Source organism: Capra hircus, chromosome 2 (genome assembly GCF_001704415.2).
Source record: "Capra hircus breed San Clemente chromosome 2, ASM170441v1, whole genome shotgun sequence".
Classification (NCBI taxonomy): domain Eukaryota; kingdom Metazoa; phylum Chordata; class Mammalia; order Artiodactyla; family Bovidae; genus Capra; species Capra hircus.
The window spans coordinates 50,206,590-50,225,557 of record NC_030809.1 but is presented as its reverse complement, the minus strand read 5'-3'; the positions used below and the strand labels follow the sequence as shown (position 1 = coordinate 50,225,557).

At 41.0% G+C, this 18,968-nt stretch overlaps 1 protein-coding gene across 4 annotated transcripts in view; it reads right to left on the bottom strand.

The window, feature by feature from the left end:
• The window catches only part of ANKRD44 (ankyrin repeat domain 44), a 314,072-nt gene that overhangs the window by 173,284 nt on the left and 121,820 nt on the right, over positions 1-18,968 (bottom strand). For all 4 annotated transcript variants that reach the window (XM_018061342.1, XM_018061357.1, XM_018061350.1 and 1 more), the window contains exon 2: positions 15,653-15,736. In XM_018061342.1, coding sequence (XP_017916831.1) covers positions 15,653-15,736 — 84 coding nt within the window. The remainder of the gene's footprint in view (positions 1-15,652; positions 15,737-18,968) is intronic.

Below are 18,968 nucleotides of genomic sequence, written 5' to 3'. Positions count from 1 at the left end.
CCCTTCTAAACACGAGTCAAATTTATTGTGGTCTCTGAAAAACACATTTTGGAAAATGTTGTCATAATGTATTCTTCCCCAGAGAAAATCTTAACACCATTCCAATTCTTCGTGCCCACAGTGATATTAATAATGTCTGAGTCACTGGCTTAAAAAGCTTTATGTATCTTTATTTCTTATGCTCTTTCCTAGATTTGAAAATAAAAGTGTAATATTAAGCACATCTTCTACATGTTCTTAAATATCAGTAAAAAGAACTCTGATCTTTGTTAAAGCTTAAAATGTTTATAAAGTCAAATATAGAGCAATAGAAAACGGTGGCAGTTTCAAGTTGAATTAGAGAAGCCGAGTTTAGTCTCTTGTCCTGCCCTGAAGTAGACAGCAAGCAGATTCACTATTTAAATTGCAAGAGAAAAGTCCTCTAATGAGCATCAGAGAACCAGCTTCCTGTCTGGGGCTACAGGAGAGCCTTAGTTTTCTTTCCTAGCTAAATGGGGGAAAGAGAGATTCTCTGATGATCGAGTGGGAAACTGCACAAGTGACTGAAAAATTATTGGCCCCAGCTGACAATCAGTAACCTTGAAAAGGCTGAGCCAGCTTGGAAATAGGAAGTTAAAAGATTCATGCCAAACATCCAGTGTTTACTTAATCAGGGCTAATGATTAGCTTCTTAATGAAATTTTATAAGCTCAGTTGTACACAGAAAACATTTGCTTCACTAAAAGCAAATAGGTCTGTTTGTACTATAATCAGACATCTGGAGCACATAAGACCCCCCAGCCCTCAGGAGTACAAAGGCAATTCTGTTTGGAGACTTCTGATCGTTTTTTACAAAGATGAGAGTGATCAAAACGTGATGGGAGAGAGGGTGGAGACCAAAAAGTTTACTATGAACACATCTGCCATATTCAATGGTCTTGAAACTGCAGAATTTAATGTCATAGATCCTAACGTAAGAGTTCTGGCCACGCAGGGTCTGTGCAGTAACAGAATGATTTCCTTTGATAACCTGGATAAATATCTGCCTCAGCCACCTGATTATGTGATCCACCAGGAGGACCAGAACTCTGTTCTAGTCACCTACAGTTCCAGCCCCCGCACAGTGCTGGGACCATGGGAGATGCTCAACAGACATCTGCTAATTGAACTGACATGAAATAGCCATGGTTAGGTGGTTAATTAACTGCCAATTTTTAAAAAAAAATGTTTTAAATTTCTTCATTTTTGGCTGTGCTGGGTCTTCATTTCTGTGTGGGCTTTTCTCTAGTTGTGGTGACCGGGGGTTACTTTCTAGTTGTGGCACACAGGCTTCTCATTGCAGAGGCTTCTCTTGTTTCGAAGCACAGGCTCTAGGGTGCTCAGGCTTCAGGAGTTGCAGCATGTGGGCTCCATAGATGTGGCACACAGGCTTAGCTGCTCTGTGGCAGGTGGGATCTTCTCGGATCAGGAATCGAACCCGTGTCTCCTGCATTGGCAGGCAGGTTCTTTACCACTGAGCCACCAGGGAAGGCCCCAAAATGCGTTTTAAATGGTTTTTATTCTTTATTTACTTTTGGCTGCACTGAGTCTTCATTGCTTTGCAAGGACTTTCTCTATTTGTGGCGAGTGGGGACTACTCTTTGTTGCCGTGTGCGGGCTTCTAATAAAGCTGCTTCTCTTGTTGTGGAGCATGGGCTCCAGGTGCATGGCGTTCAGCAGCTGTGGCACAAGGGCTCAGCTGCTGTTCTGTGCTCTAGAGCACACACTCCATAATTGTGGTGCACAGGCTTAGGTGCCCTGCAGCATGTGGAATCTTCTCGGACCAGGGATCAAAAATCTGTGTCCCCTGCACAGACAGATTCTTTTCCACTGTGCCACTAGGGAAGTCCTAAATAGTGTTTTAAAATATTCAAGTTTAGTAGGGTTCAAGGAAACATACCAATTGAATCTAGGAAATGCAGTAACAGGACCTATTTTGAAATTGATAAATTGACAAACATTAAATCTGACCATTTCTCCAGAAACAAGATACTCAGTCGGTAGCCTGGATGGATTTTTATAAACAAAATGAAAAAGTGGGTCAAACATGTGATCCTTCTAGAACATCTTCACGTTTAGCCAAATACTACTGAGTCATTGATTCCATTGGTGGCACTCGTGGTAAAGAATCCCCTTGCCAATGTAGGAAACGCAGGAGATGTGGGTTCAATCCGTGGGTCAGGAAGATCCCCTGGAGGAGGAAATGGCAACCCACTCCAGTATTCTTGCCTGGAAAATCCCACAGACAGAGGATCCTGGCGAGCTACAGTCCATGGGGTCACAGAGTCAGATATGACTTAGTGACTGACCACGAGCACAAAGTGAATCATTATTCAAAATTATGGGTGATAAATCTTCCTTAACTGTCACGATTATACCTACAATTGTATCTGCAAAATGCTTTATAAATAAAGCTTTGTCCTCTAACAAGTCTGCTTTTAACAGGAGACTTGGAAGAGGATATGTGGATGTGTCCTAAGGAAATCTCACGCACCGAAGTTACTCTGAACTGATGCATGAAGTCAAGCCGGCATATGTTGCAAAAACAGACTTCCCTGACATTTATTACAGAATATTGTCAAAAGCCAAGAATTCTGAATATTACCCTTTAGGGAAACTCAACATGTTTGTTCTCAACTTTTCTCTCCTTAAGAGAAAAACCATTAGAGCTTCTCTAATATGGGGGAACTATATTGAAATATATGACTTATCTCTGAGGGGATTCTATTTGCTTTATTGAGATATAATGAACAAAAACTTAGATATTTGAAGTATACAATGTGATGACTGATATACATATACATTATGAAAAGATTCCTTCATCAAGTTAACACATCTATCACCACACATATTTACTTTTTAAAAAAGATTCTACATGTAAGTGATTCCATGTGGTATTTGTCTTTCTAGTTTATTGCACTTAATGGCCTCCAGGTTCATCCATGTTGTTGCAAATGACAGAATTTCCTTCTTTTTTAAGGCTGAATGATTATTCAAATATTTGTATTCTAGAATATATAAGGACAAAAATCACAATTTCTTGAAAAAGATACTTTTATAATTAAATGTATTCAATAGTGAGTAAAATTAAGATTCTAAAAATACCATTAACAATACTTTTACCTTTACAAATGTACAAATCTTACTGGTCCCCCTTTTTTTCAAATGTACAGTTTGATATGTTTTTAGTTTTTTAAAGTGTGGTAAAACACACATAACAAAATTTACCATCTTAGTTTTTACCCATTACTACCACTGATGCAGTTGTTACCACAGATCAGATTCAAAGAGTCCCTGACAAAAGGGACTTCTCCTCTTTAATAAAATAGGCATTATTACGAGGCTCTTGGCCAAGAATGGACCCACTGTGATGAAATCCTAGAAGGAATATTGTAGAAACATGAAATCTATGAAATAAATTTTTGTGGCATATAGCCACATAGATAAATCTTGAGCACATAATGTTGAACAAGAAAAAGCAAGTTACAGAGGCTATAAACAGCTTGCTTAGTTAAGGTATTTAAAGATACACAACACCATCTATTGTTTTGGCATCTATGTAACACACACACACATATAACTTTAAAGGTATAAATAAAATCAGAGTATATAAAGACAAACATTTAAACTTTAGGACAGTAGTCCCTAGGGAGAGAGAGAGGTGGGGAGGTGATGGGTCAGGAAGCCTAAAGAAACTTCAGCGCTGTTCATCTGATCCTAGTTGATGCCAGATGAGGGTGATTCAGTGGGAACAAAGCCATGTCCCAGCTCTAATGGAGCAGACATGCAAGCGGAGGGAACAGACAGAAGACAATAAATGCACTGAATACATGAGGCAGTGAAAGTGCTAGCAAGAGAGGTTAGAGGCGATGGAGCGAGGCCATTTTACAGAGGAAATTTGGGGACAGTGTCTTCTCAGGAAAGGTGGTGCTAATGCAAAGACAAAAATGACCCAAGGAGCATGTGTTTATACGGGGAAAGCTCTTCAGCTGTACAATTTCATTTTGTTTCTCTAAGTAAATTGGGTAAAATGTTAATATTTCTTCCATTACAGTAGTGGGCACATGGTTATGTTCTGAATGTTCAAAATTTTTCATAATAAAACCAACAAGAAGATTAAAAAGAAGAAGAAGAAGAAGAAAGCCCACTACCATCATTTCTTCGAAGATTAGGAGGAAGGATGTCAGATATCTCCAGATACCTTCCAAATGGAATATCTTGAGCCTGTGACTACAGATCCTATTTCCCTAGGGATCCTGCATACATTGGGGCCCCCTAAGAAACAGCAATAACCCCAGCACTGGACATGCTCCTGGCCATTAGGTTATGCATGCTTGCCTGCTATTCCATCCACTTGCCCATCCACTAACTGATCTAGCTATCCATCCACCCATCTATCTTTACCTCCCAAATAAAACATATGCCTGCTCAAACACCCTTATTTGAAAAGAAGAGGGCAGATGATAAAGAGAAAATACAGCATATATGATTTAAATAGAGGGAAAGGCATCTATACAAACTAGATGGGGACACAAGACAGAAATCAACATGAAGCACTGATGACAGAAGACAGGACCCCTGAGATCTGGCGAGGAAACACCCAGGGTTTGTGTCTGTGAGCCACAGAGATCTACCATTTACAACATGCTCCAATGTCACCTTGCCCCCCCCCCCCCCCCGCAAAGAAAGGGAAGGTATCTTAGTGATGTCATGTTCCCACATGCACAGAAAATCAGGGAGCAAGGGTGGAATCACAGCTGCATGGATACCTCAAACTCTTTTTTTGGAGAAAATGCAAATTGAATAAGAAAATGTGAGGAAGTATATGGGATGTCAGCTCTAATGCTATACCTCTAGCAGGTATTTAATCAATATTTGGTGAATGGATGAATGTATATGAGGTTGCCTTACAGTAATATTTTATAAATGATGTACTTTTTTTGTACTCAGAGCATTTCCCAGGTCACAAAATTCTTTCAAGGTCATGGTTAGCCCCGACATCTCTCTCTTGTAATAAAACAATTATTTTTAGCCAACCATCTAATGAGGTTCTAGACAATACATAAGCAATCGTGTCCTTGGCAGAAGTGTCCTTGGGGTTGGGGGGTGGAATTCCCTTCTTCCACCTTTCTGCTATCTGAATTTGGATGTGACGGCTGGATCTCAAGCAGACATTCTGGACAATGAGATAGAAGCCACCTACCAAGGATGGCAGCACAAAAAGAGACAAAGGCCGGATCTTACCATCAATGAGCACAGGCATACCTCATTTTATTGCACTTTGCTTTACTGCATTTTGCAGATACTGAGGTTTGACTTTTTTTTTTCTTGCTTTTTTACAAATTGAAGGTTTGTGGAAACTTTGAGTTGAGCAAGTCTACCGGTACCTTTTTTCCAACTGCATTTGCCCACTTCATGTCTCTGTGTCACATTCTGGCAATTCTCACAATATTCTGAAGTTTGCCATTATTTTTCTACCTGTAATGGTGATCTGTGATCTGTGACCTTCGATGTTACTATTGCAAAAAGATTATGACTCACTGAAGGCTCAGAAAATGGTTACCTGTTTTTTAGCAATAAAATATTAAGGTATGTTGGGTGGCTCAGACATTAAGGTATGTTGGGTGGCTCAGACAGTAAAGAATTTGTCTGCAATTCAGGAGACCAGGGTTTAATCCCTGGGTCTGGAATATCCCCTGGAGAAGGGAATGGCTACCCACTCCAGTATTCTTTCCTGGAGAATTCCATGGACAGAGGAGCCTGCTGGGCTATAGCCCACAGTGTTACAAAGAGTTGGACACAACTGAGCAACTAACACAATGCATTATTAAGGTATGTACATTGCTTTTTAGACATAATGCTATTGCACACTTTACAGACCACAGTACAATGTAAACATAAGTTTTATATGCACTAGGAATCAAAAATTTCATGTGACTTGCTTTACTGTGATACTCTAATTATTGTGGTAGGAAACCAAACCCGCGATATCTCTGAGCTATGCCTGTACTACTCTAGTCTTGGGTAGCCTATCTCTGAACTTGTACATTGGAAATGAATAAACTTCTATTTTATTCAAAATCACTACATTTTAGTAAAATAAGCTTTTATTTACTACAAGTTACCATTTTCCTTTTATCGGTTTTCTCTCTAATGCGGCCAAATCTAATCCTAACATATATATGTGTGTGTGTATATATATATGTCATTTCATCTCTCCAACCAAAATCTGATAGGAAGTTTGTTATCAAACTCATTTAATAGACAGGGAACTGAGCCAGAGTGGATTAACTGGCTCAACAACACACGGAACCCAAGACTTCTGCCTTGGACCTGAACCCAGTACTCTTTTCCCTAACCATAGTTGCATTTTAGTGTGGCTGATAGGGATTCATCATTGTTATGCTTAGTTGCTCAGTCATGTCCAACTCTTTGCAATCCCATGGACTGTAGCCCCACCAGGCTTCTCTGTCCACGGGATTTCCCAAGCAAGAATAGTGGAGTGGGTTGCCATTTCCTTCTCCAGGGGGATCTTCCCAAACCAGGGATCAAACTGGTGTCTCCTGCTTGACAGGCAGATTTTTCACCACTGAGCCACTGGGGAAGCCCCTTGATATGGATTACGGAGATGGTAAAGAATCCGCCTGCAATGCAAGTGACCTGGGTTTGATCTCTGGGTTGGGAAGATCCCCTGGAGAAGGGAACGGCTACCTACTCCAGCATTCTTGCCTGGAGAATTCCATGAACAGAGGAGCCTGGCAGGATACGGTCCATGGGATCACAAAGTCAGACATGACTGAGTGATTTTCACTTCACTTCACCAATAAGTAAAGTATATCAAGCAGGAACATACGAAACAGTTTGTTGTGAAGGTGTTATATCAAAAATTCTGATTAGGTGCATATGGGAGGTAGGAAAGCCAGGAAGGAGTTTAGGAAGTGGGCTAAAGCAGAAGGTATACTGTACTACACTCAGGATGACTTCAGAAAGTACACAGCAACAAATCCACAACTGCCCTAGACTGACTGCCATGAACAACCGTTCAGGCAGGAAGTTGGCAACTGACTTGATTAGAACCACCTATGCAATCTCCTGGGGAAAAATCCCATCCACCTCCCAGGCTTCCATCCTAATTATATAATATACATTTAAGCTCTTTGCATTTCTTCTTTTAAAATCAGTTACATAATATTATGTCTATAAAACTACAATTAGAAAGTCCTCTGGCTATCATAATTATATAGTTAGTTAACATTTGAAACCCAAAGGAATATATCCTTGGTAAAAATAAGAGCTGGTACAGTGAATTCATCTAAAATATATGTTATACTCTTTTAATTTAAGCATATCTTTTAAGAATAATCTGAATATATGGTTCCCTCTGCTCAATTCATTTTAAATGAGTTATCTCTTTTCAACAAAGCTTTAAATTTTTTTATGATTATAACTATATTCTCATTATAAAAGAAATTAGAAAATAAAGAAGCCCAAAAGTACCTTGAAACTTTCACTTTTTATTCTAATTGAAACTACAAAAATTATTTTTCTGTATCTTATGATATGAAATGTTCATAAGTATAACTTAAAAGACATGAAATTATATGGTATTGCCATCTAGAAGTACTACACAAAAAACATCTTAATGACCCAGATAACCATGACGGTGTGATCACTCATCTAGAGCCAGACATCTTGGAGTGCAAAGTCAAGTGGCCCTTAGGAAGCATCACTATGAACAAAGCTAGGGGAGGCAATGGAATTCCAGCTGATCTAGTTCATATTCTAAAAGATGATGCTATTAAAGTACTGTGCTCAGTAGGCCAGGAAAACTCAGCAGTGGCCACAGGGCTGGAAAACGTCAGTTCTCATTCCAATCCCAAAGCAAGACAGTGCCAAAGGATGTACAAATTACTGTACAAGTGTGTTCATTTCACATGCTATTAAGGATATGCTCAAAATTCTCCAAGCCAGGCTTCAACAGTACATGAACTGAGAACTTCCAGATGTACAAGCTGGTTTTAGAAAAGGCAGAGGAACCAAAGATCAAATTGCCAACATTTGTTGGATCATATAGAAAGCAAGGGAATTCCAGAAAAACATCTACCTGTCTTACCTGCCTCCTGAGAAACCTGCATGCAGGTCAAGAAACAACAGTTAGAACCAAACATGGAGCAACGGACTGGTTCCAAACCAGGAAAGGAGTACATCAAGGCTGTATATTGTCACCCTGCTTATTTAACTTATATGAAGAGTACATCATGTGAAATGCTGGGCTGGAAGAAGCACAAGCTGGAATCAAAACTGCTGGGAGAAAAATGAATAACCTCAGATATGCAGATGACACCACCTTTATGGCAGAAAGCGAAGAGGAACTAAAGAGCCTCTTGATGAAAGTGAAAGAGAAGAGTGAAAAAGCTGGCTTAAAACTCAACATGAAGAAAACTAAGATCATGGCATCCAATTCAATCACTTCATGGAAAACAGATGGGGTAAAAGTGGAAGCAGTGGGAGATTTTATTTTCTTGGGCTCCAAAATCACCTTGGACAGTGACCAGCCGTGTATTTAAAAGATGCTTGCTCCTTGGAAGGAAAGCTATGACAAACCTAGACAGCATATTAAAAAGCAGAGACATTACTTTGCTGACAGAGTTCATATAGTCAAAGCTATGGTTTTTCCAGTAGTCATGTACAGATGTTACAGTTGGACCGTAAACAGGGCTGAGTGCTGAAGAATTGATGCTTTTGAACTGTGGTGCTGGAGAAGACTCTTGAGAGTCTCTTGGACTGCAAGGAGATCAAATCAGTCAATCCTAAAGGAAATCAACCCTGAATATTCATTGGAAGGACTGATGGTGAAGTTGAAGCTCCAATCCTTTGGCCACCTGATGTGAAGAGCCGAATCATTACAAAAGACCCAGACGCTGGGAAAGAATGAGGGCAGGAGGAGAAGGACGCACTGAGCATCCCCCAGAGGACAATTAAGAATGATGCTAACCAGACCTGCCTTCACACATCGTAAAGGGCTGGGAAGGCACATCACTGCAGCCTGCTCAGAGCCCTCTGGAGTTCATGAATCATTCTCTACAGGACATAGGTCATGGCTTCCAAACCACAGCCCCACATCCTGGGCAGTGGTCCAACAAGGAGCGGGGAATGTGACAGTACTGCCAGGCATATGCTGAGAGGTGAGCACCTACCCTCAGGACAAAAACACCCGTCCCAGAGCTGTGAAGGGGCCTGCAGTCTACCCACCGGCGAGGGAGCCAGAAGTGCTGTTCACACTTGCAGAACATGGGTCACTGCTCTCCCCAGAACCCTGGGTCATCTGCTTCAGGACTATGCTTTGGATTTCCAGATCAGGTGGCCAGAGAAACCTTAACTTCCAAATATTTGCTGATCCACAGTTAACAAAACGGTGGCCTGCAAGCTGGATTTGGCCCACAGATGTGTTTTCTTTGGCCTGAAAGATGTTGGATCATTTTTTTGGAATAAGCATTGAACAATTTAGAGATTTCCTGTATTTTCTCTTAAAAACTGAAGTCTGGGCCACACCGAGCCTGTATTCTTGTGCAGAAACATTCAGCGAGAGCTGAGCGGGTCATCACCCCCAGTGACAGTACGCCTCTGTATTTATGGGACTGTGCTCTGGGGGCTGTCCCCTGACCCTTGCCTGTAGCCTCCTTACTCCCAGCAGTTCCTGATTTAGGTCTAATTTAGAGGGTCTCTAAAGCTAACAAAACAACTCATGTCTTTATCCCCATATAAAATTCCTTATTTAAAAAAGAGAGCAAAAATCAAGATATCTGTAGGTGAAGGAAAATGCACAAAAGTCTAGAAGCTTAAACCCTGTGCTATATAGTTTGTATTTGCCATGTTCTCATGACATGATAGAAGCTGAGAGAAGTTTAAAAGGCTGTTAAATTTATCACTCAAAATTCTTTAGGTAGAGTCAGATTACATCCTTCTGGATGGATTCAAAATACTATTCTAATTTTAAAAGAAACAGTGCAAATGTCCAGTTATAAAGTAAATAGGTCACAGGGATGTAATGTACAGCATAGTAACCTTAGTTAAAAATACTGTACTGCACATTTGAAAGTTGCTAAGAAAGTCTATCTTGAAAGTTCTAATCATAAGAAAACTGTTTTTGTAACTATGTATGGTATTTTTTGTAGGTATGGTAACACACACATGAGAACAAATTATAAATTTATTATTGACAATTTGTCCCATTTATTAAAAAAATCCTCTCATCATATAATATTGATACAGTTTCTTTTTATCACTTGGATCTTGAGATTGGCAGGTCACCATCCCCTGAATTAATGCCCATAGTCAAGATTCACAGCTTTAATGCTTCCTCCCCTTTTTTCACTATAAGTACTTTGCCAACATAATATTAGCTTTCATCTCAAGATTTATTCTAGTAGATGCACTCATCATCCCTTCCTACCCTGGAAGTGAAGACAGTAAGCAAAATGTACCAATATACTGGGTTGGCCAAAATGTTTGCTCAGGGTTTTGTAAGATCTTACAGAAAAACCTAAATGAACTTTTTGGCCAACCCAACACCTAGGCCAGATCCCCTATTATGGCAAATGATAAACATTAATTGCTTGGCAAAATCATTTATTTTTTGTATAAAATAGATGCATTAAAATAATCAACCCGGGGACAACCCAACTGTAAAAGGGCATTTTAAAAACTATTATAACAAAGTAAAATTGAATACACACTGGCAATTAGTTGATACTAAGGAACTATTGCAAATTTTATTTAGGATGACAAAGATTTTGTATGTGTGTATATTCATATCTGTTACTGCTAGTTTTAAAAAGAAATAAACTCCAGGGATTTGCTACCATGTGGGACTTACAAATCTTAGAATTGTAGTCTTTCACAGTTTTAAGAGGCTGTAAACATCACCGAGTCCAGGCATGGAAAGAAGATTTTAATTTACAGGCCAATTTAAATGTAACAGTGCTGTCCCGAGAAGAAATGCGAGTCTTTAAGACTGAGAGGGGAAAAAAGGTCATGAACCATTAGCAATACTGTCCAAGGACACAAAACAGGAAAGTGGGGCCATGTATGTTACTACTACTGGTCACCTCTAGAACCTCTAGTCCAATGGTCTTTCAAAGAGTTTATTATTTGTTAAGTCAACTCATTACGTCTTTAGACAGCTCTATGAAGTTCTTTCTTTTATTTTGGCCTGAAATCTTATTTTTTGCAGCTTACAATGATGTGACATGTAAGAAGAGCTCCAGTTTAATTTGACAGTGCTTGGACTATTTCAGATATTTCTCTCATCTTTCCCAAGTCTAAAACATCACCATTCCTCACTGGGCATGGTTCCCTCCCTGTCTTTACCATTTGCCATTGACAAGCCCCAGTTTGTCTCTGTCGTTATATCAGTGTGGTATGCAGTAAATGGTCTGCTGATGTCATGTTGTCATAGCATAATCCCAAAAATGCCTTTATTGAGTTCAAATTTTGGTTTTCAGAATCTCTACATTCATTTAGACTTCAGATGCTCTACCTCAATTTAACTAGTTGGAGAGAAGCTTCTAAATCTTTCTATTATCAGCCACATATGGGTCAACTTTAATGGATCTCTCAGAACATATAACTATCTTCCCACATTTCCAGACTCTGGCATGCCAGCAACCAGGGAAACCACAAAGAGATTCAGATGACCCTTCCTGATTGTTCCATGGCTCCTCAAATCCATCTATGAATTTTCAATCTTAGGAAGAGAATTTTTAATCTTAAAACTGAGAACGGAAGGCAACTAACTAAGCCAGAACAATCTGGCTACTTGCCCAGAACTATCTGGCCACCACTGTCCTTGATGAAAAATAGACAGGCTTCCCTGGTGGCTCAGTGGTAAAGAATTAGCCTTCCAATGCAAGAGACATGGGTTTGACCCATGATTCAAGAAGATACCACATGCCATGAAACAACTAAGCCTGTGAGCCACAACTATTGAGCCTGTGCCCTAGAGCCCATGCTATGCAACAAGAGAAGCTGCTGCAATGAGAAACTTGCACACCGAAATCAGTGAGTAGCCCTGCAGCAATGAAGACCCAGCACAGCCAAAAGTAAAAAATAGTAAGTTTTAAAAAATTAAAATAGGCAACCACAAATTGGCTCAACATAAGTAATAAAACAGGTTTAGTCATTCACTCAACATGTGTTGCAAGGACTGGACTGGGCCACTGAGCAAATGAGAATGAGTGACACAGCAGTCATGTCATCAAACACACAGTTTCTCAAAAGTAAAACACAGACATAAATAACTCAAGTAAAGTGATCAGTGAGGTACAAAGAGCTAAGGGATTTGGGAGGTGGAAGAGAAGGCAGCAGAAAGGAAGTTGAAAATTAGGCCAACTTAACAGAGGAAGGATCGATAGTAGGCCTGAAAGGACAGGTGGGATCAAAACAGTGGACAAGTGAGAAAAGAATAAATACCAGTAGGTTGAGTAATTCCATTTGGTTGATTCATATTGGTACTGGGAAATAAAGTCTGGAAAAACACAAAGAGGCAAAGCTGAATGAAACTCTTCTTCTATCTGGATCAGTTAATCAAAGCGTATTTATACCAAAGAACAGGCAACCCATCAAAAGGTACAGAAAGATGAAGAAGAAAAAAGAAAGCCAAAAAAGTCAGAGCCTAGAGCAGAAAAGAAAAATTAACTGACTAAATAGGGATAAAGAGAGAAAAGCAAAGGATGAGAAGGGAAGACAAAAACTGTCTTCTCGCTAGCAAGAGGTGCTTCCCTGGTTTACCTCCCCTCCTTGACACTGAAATGTCTGGGAGCAGCCACTCTTCTATCCTAAAATCAATCTTTGGGCTTAGATTTCTAATCCAGATTTATCTTCCATCTCCCTATGCCCTTTGTTAACGATCACTTCCCCTAAACTGTCTAATCCACTGCCAGCAGTCACTGTGACTGATCCCGAAGGAATGCCGACCAAGGAAAACCACTGAAGAGGACAGCTCAGTGTTAGCAACATACTTGATAACAGAGTAGGGGAGCAAATGATCCTTATACTCACCTGAGGAAGGGAAAGGGGGATGTGAAGAGGGAGGCTATAAGAGGTACAAGTGGAGGAAAGGGTCTGTGGACCCAGAGGAGCCACACGACCAACCTAAGAACTCAGGCTCCTCTTAGGCTTGCTGTCCACTCATTTAGCCACTCACACTCATTCCTTCCTCTCTCTTTATCCCACCCTTCTCTGCTGTCACATCCAACCGCTGCCACACATCCAACAACAACGACAAAGCACTTCCCGCAGCAGCCTCAGTGTATACCTCACTTCCTTAGTCCCTCATGATTCACACAGGCCCCTAAACAGTGTCCCAGCTTTTCCATTTCAGAAATACGACATGGTATGATTTCTCACTTGTTGCCTTCTCTGCCACACTGTAAGCTCACGAGGGAAAGAGCTATCTTTTCAACTGCTGTATCCCCAGCACCTTACACAGGATCCAGACTCAGTAATTAACTGTCAAATTAACAACACACTACACAGACGACTAAGGGGTATCACTTGAATTACCTAAAACCAGAAATTGGTATAACCAAGACAGCAACTTGTTCACCAGAGTCACTGTTCTCTGACACTTTGGGGACACAGTTACACTAACTTCCCAACCTCTTCTGTAGTTAGCTGTGGCATGGGATGAGTTCTGGGCAGTGAGATGTGAGTAGAAGTGATTATGCCACAGCCAAGCTGTCCCATAAAATCTTCCCAGGCTTTGCCTCCACATTCTTTTTTTCCCTTCTTGTTGGACTGTTGACACACCCCTTGAATGACCTTAGAAGCTACATGCTGATACCTGGGACTCTATGTAGAAAAGAGCCACCGCTCTAATCTGCTCATAAGAGAACTAAACATCTCTTATGTTTGAGCCATCTGTGTGTTATAGCAGTTAACCTCCCCTAATCTTTACCAGCTAGCAGCTGTTTGTCAAGGAAAAATTAAAGGCTTTCAGAGGACAGTACACTCTTTCTTGGCACACAGGACTGACAAAAGTCCTGCTTGTTGATGATTATCAGGGAAGATAGTAACCTTGCCTTGGGCTGGCCTGGGTGGGGCCCACAACACAGAACAGGCTGGATGAATTCTGGTGGTGTCAGAACACAGATGATCAGCTTGCTTGCCTCGCCTCCTCTCAGAAGTATAGGGCCCCATGGGCCCCAGGCAAATGCCCAGTTGCCTTCTCAAGTAGTCTGGCCCTGACCTCATCTGTGCTTACCTGGCTAAAATGTCACACCACATTGCTCTGCTGTTGTCAGTGCCAGCTGGGGAGAAACTGCCAAGAGCTTTTTCAAAAAGCCACAGCAATCTACATTGCCACCAAACAATGGGTGGCAGTGATGACTCGCCTTCTGAATAAAACATGTGGCGGAGCGGACAGAGATGCAACCTCAGACAGAATGCATTTCCCAGTGGCAAAGCTCTTCTTGTACCGTAGATGTGTCTGAGTTTGTTGTTTCTCCTGAACACTTGGGACTTCAAAGAGAACTCCTCTCCCTGACAGACTGGAGCATGTAGGTAATTGCATTATATTAAGAGAATTAGTAGCATGTACTATACATAATTGCTTGTTCAATCTAGGTCTAGGAAACTATTAAAAGGATAAATTATTGACTAACTCTTTTCACTTTTCCTCAGTGCAGGTTTATGTCAAGAACTTCCAGATTCAGTGGTTCTTAATCTTTAGGGGATCATGAACCCTTTTAAGAGTTTGATGAAATGCCTTGACCCTTTCATTAAACTAAATGTCCACACGTGCGTGCACACATTACGTACGAATTCAGGGCACACACAGGATGCCAAGTTCACCCGCTCATTCCGGGTTCATGGACCCTCTAGTGCAGAGGGCAGCAAATTTTCCCTCCAAAGGGCCGGAGAATAAATATTTGGGGCAGGCCACATACTGTCTCTGTCACAGCTGCTCAACTCTGCTCCTGCAGTAGGAAAGCTGTCCTTCCCGTGTGCCAAACAAACTTAATTTGTAGATATCAAAATCTGAATTTCAAACAATTTTCCTAAGTCACAAAATATTCTTTTTTTTTTCATTCTTTTTTCAGCCATTTAAAAAATTAAATCATTCCTAGCCAGTAGCTTGTACAAAAACAGGTGACAAACCATAGTTTGTCAACTCCTGTTTGTAAGGCATGGGTTCTCTAGAACAAAGTTTCTATCTCTATTTTCACTAACTTCTAACTGAAACTTCACATTTCTTCACATTATGAATGCAGGCAGCAAACCTTAGTGTTGGCAGAAATCACAGGCACATTCATGCCACGTTACAGTGGTGGCAGATAACACAAAATATTGATCAGGCTCACCATTATTTTTAAGTTATGGCCATTGTTAGATCTCCTACTGTATCTTGCCATTTAAATGTGTTGATAAACACATATATTATTATATGAAAATTTTGATTCAATAACTATATTTCAAAATAATTGATTTCCATTTGAATCCTATATATTTTATTTAGAGCATTTCAAAACAGAATTCTGAGAAGTGGGCCAGGGCTTTCACCAGACACCAAAAAGGTCCATGGCACAGAAAAGGTGAAGAGGGTCTGGGGAGGCAAAGCCAGAGCATCTCCTACCAGAGCATTCACATCTTCTGTTTTGTGGATGAGCATCCGTATCTCCTCTGGATCACCGCTGAAGATTGCTTGGACCAGTGGTGGCTGCAAACACAGGAGAACTGGAATTAGAACTATAATTAAATAACTGGACTGCACTCAGATGCAGATGGCTAGAAGATCTATTCCCCAAAAGCTTATTCAACAATTATCAATTGGCAGACAAAGATGAACATGGCCTGGGTCCACCCTTGCTCGAAGTCCAGCAGGGGAGTTATTTGCGTCAAGAAATAACTATAATATGATTTGAAAGCCATGACAGACAGTCACATCTAATCTGGGGCTATGAGTGTAACACGAAAATCACCACTAGTTGAAAATGTCCTTGGATGGTCCTTAAATTACCTATCAAGCAAACTACCAAATCTGTGTTTTTGTGCATAGGGTCCCCTGCCATTCCCCAGCTTCTCATTAGACAATGCTCCCTGGACCTTTTAAACGATTCTGTTCCTAGAGGATGTCAGTGGCCATGTTTCTGGCCTCCTGAACACTTGTTTTTTGTCAAAGTTTGGAAAAGCCTTTAAACCATTCCCCTAACACTTCCCATAGCTTAGCCAATGAGCACTGAGTGTTTTAGAGGTGATCACTTAAAGTGTCTGCCTACAATGCAAGAGACCCGGGTTCAATCCCTGAGTCAGGAAGATCTCCTGGAGAAGGAAATGGCAACCCACTCCAGTATTCTTGCCCAGAAAATCCCATGGACAGAGGAGCCTGGTGGACTACAGTCCATGGGATCACAAAGAGTCGGACATGACTGAGTGACTTCACTTCACTTCACTTCATTTTCCCATCTATTCAAAGTAAGTGGTATAAATGGTGGGGTGGGGAGGAAGAAAGAGGCCTTACTGAACATGCATCATTGAACTCACCTAGATTAAACAAGCCCAACATGTGGTAGAAGGATTTATAAACTTGATGGAAAGCCAGCTGAAAGAAAAACTGGCTCTGCTTGGGTGGTAGGGTGAGAAAAGTGTCCAGAAAAGCCTCATGGAAGGCACCTTCATGAATGCCTTTGAGTTTGCAAAGAGGAGGAAGGATATGACAGCCAGGGAATCAGAGTGTGGAAAGGTGTGGATATGCAAAAAACCTGATATGTTAGAAATGCTGCCATCAACCTGGAGACCAGGGTGTGGGAGAAAAGAGCAAAAGGGGTGGGCTCTGGGGTTGGTGTTGGGCTCCCCACCTGGTGAAGGATCCGGTTCAAAGCCAGTTCTGCCGCTTGCCAGTTACATGTTGAGCCCATTTCCTGTGCGTAATCTGGGGCCAAACATGATCTGATCTTTGTTGTCCAACCCATCAAACGGTTGGTTTTAGGAACAACTGAGATAATACATAGGAAAACCTTCTATAACCCCACATGCTGCGTGCTAATTCACTTCAGTCATGTCTGACTCTTTGGGACTCCATGGACTGTAGCCCACCAGGCTCCTCTGTCCATGGGATTCTCCAGGGAAGAATACTGGAGTGGGTAGCCATACCCTCCTCCAGGGGCTCCTTCCTGATGCAGGAAAGGAATCCTGGTCTCTTACGTCTCCTGCATTGGCAGGTGGGTTCTTTACCACTAGCACCACATGGGAAGCCATACAACCCTATCCAAATAACAGATGTTTTCACTAAGAAATGTTTATGACGTCAATATGGAGTATCTGACAATTTTTTTTCCGAAAAACCTTGGTAATAACACACATGCACACACAACGCACATATATTTACTTATAAGTTTTGGAAATACTTTAGTCCTAGCAGGCAATTGGATGGTGGCAGTTTCCCAGACTTGTCTGATCATAAGTATCACCTAAGATGCTTACTAAAACAATATTCCCAGACCCTTTCCCTGGGGATTCTGGGCTGGGGTCAGAGAACCCAGACTTCTAATAATCATACACTTAGTTATTGGGAACTGTGAGCACTGACCTAAAGTGACATGGTTAGAATTATCTGCCTCAACCTCTCTGTAATCTATATGAAATTCCAAGTCCTGACTTTCCCTACAAACTTTCTTTTCTATTTTTTAACTTCCTGTTGCCTTTCTTACACATTTTAATGATGTTCCTTGTTATTTGAGGGGACCAACATAAGTATTGTCAGTAGAACATGGTAAGATTTAAGGAAACATTATATTTTTAAAAATGTTAGGGACTTCCCTGGTGGCCCAAAGGTTAAGACTCTGTGCTCCCAATACAGGGGACACAGGTTTGATCCCTGGTCGGAAAACTAAGATATCTCATGATGCAGTGCGTGGCAAAAAAAATATATTAAATTGCAGATAAGTATTACCACCTGTCAGGAATTTGTCCACAGTTTTCCCTCAGCCATCAAAGTTTCTAGCAAGTAGACAGATGTATATCTCTTTTTGGTCCCAAATATTCTCTTAATCCTATCTTCTTGCCAAGGTATCTGATTCAAAGATAGTTCCTCAAATTACCAACAATTAAGTAGCAGGAAAAAAGTCTTGAAAAGAATGCATGTTTGACCAGTTGGTGTGAGCTGGCACTCTGCCCAAGATAATAAGTTGCTTCCCTACACTTGCTGACTACCTGCCACGTCTCCAGACACCCTGCCTCATGGCAAGGACCATATTTCAAGTAAAACAGACAGTCATATAAAGTCAGAATTTCAACAAAAATATCTGACTCTGGCATATCTACTTCATAATTCTCTATCTGCTGTGCCTATTGCCAAATGCTTGTGCATATTTTTCTGCCCTTTTGAACCTTAAGAGAAAGCAAATACCAAACCCCAATAACCGAGGGATGACAAGCAGAGGCAGATGAGATTTTAGTGTTGAGTCAACAGTGATCAGTCAACAGTTGAGAAGTTAAGATTCTGAGAAACAAATCCACCCCAGTTTAATGCACCACTGGTTAGTCACTTTAAGGAAACCCAGCTAGATAAGCAAAGCTTCTCTTCACTCTTGAGTGAAAGAATGCACGCAGATATTCAGTCCTCACACCACTCAAGAAAGGCAAGGGTTCCAAGCTATGGCTGGAATGTACCCAAGGAGAGCCACCCTGCAAAGCTGCCAGACAAGGATGCCAGCACAGCCCTCAGCAGGGAGTGGCGTGTGGAGCTTTCCAAACACTTCCAGGCCCAGTCCCTGAGACCCACTGGAAGGTTATCATCAATGCAGAGAATTCCCAGCAGAAAATAGTATGCATACTTCCTCAATGCCTCCCAGTCTCTGCTAAAAGCTGCTTTGGGGAGTATTGTCAATGCTCAGAATCCCTAGTATCCATTGGGAAGAAGCTGACAATTGTAACTCTCTCAGTCACGTGTA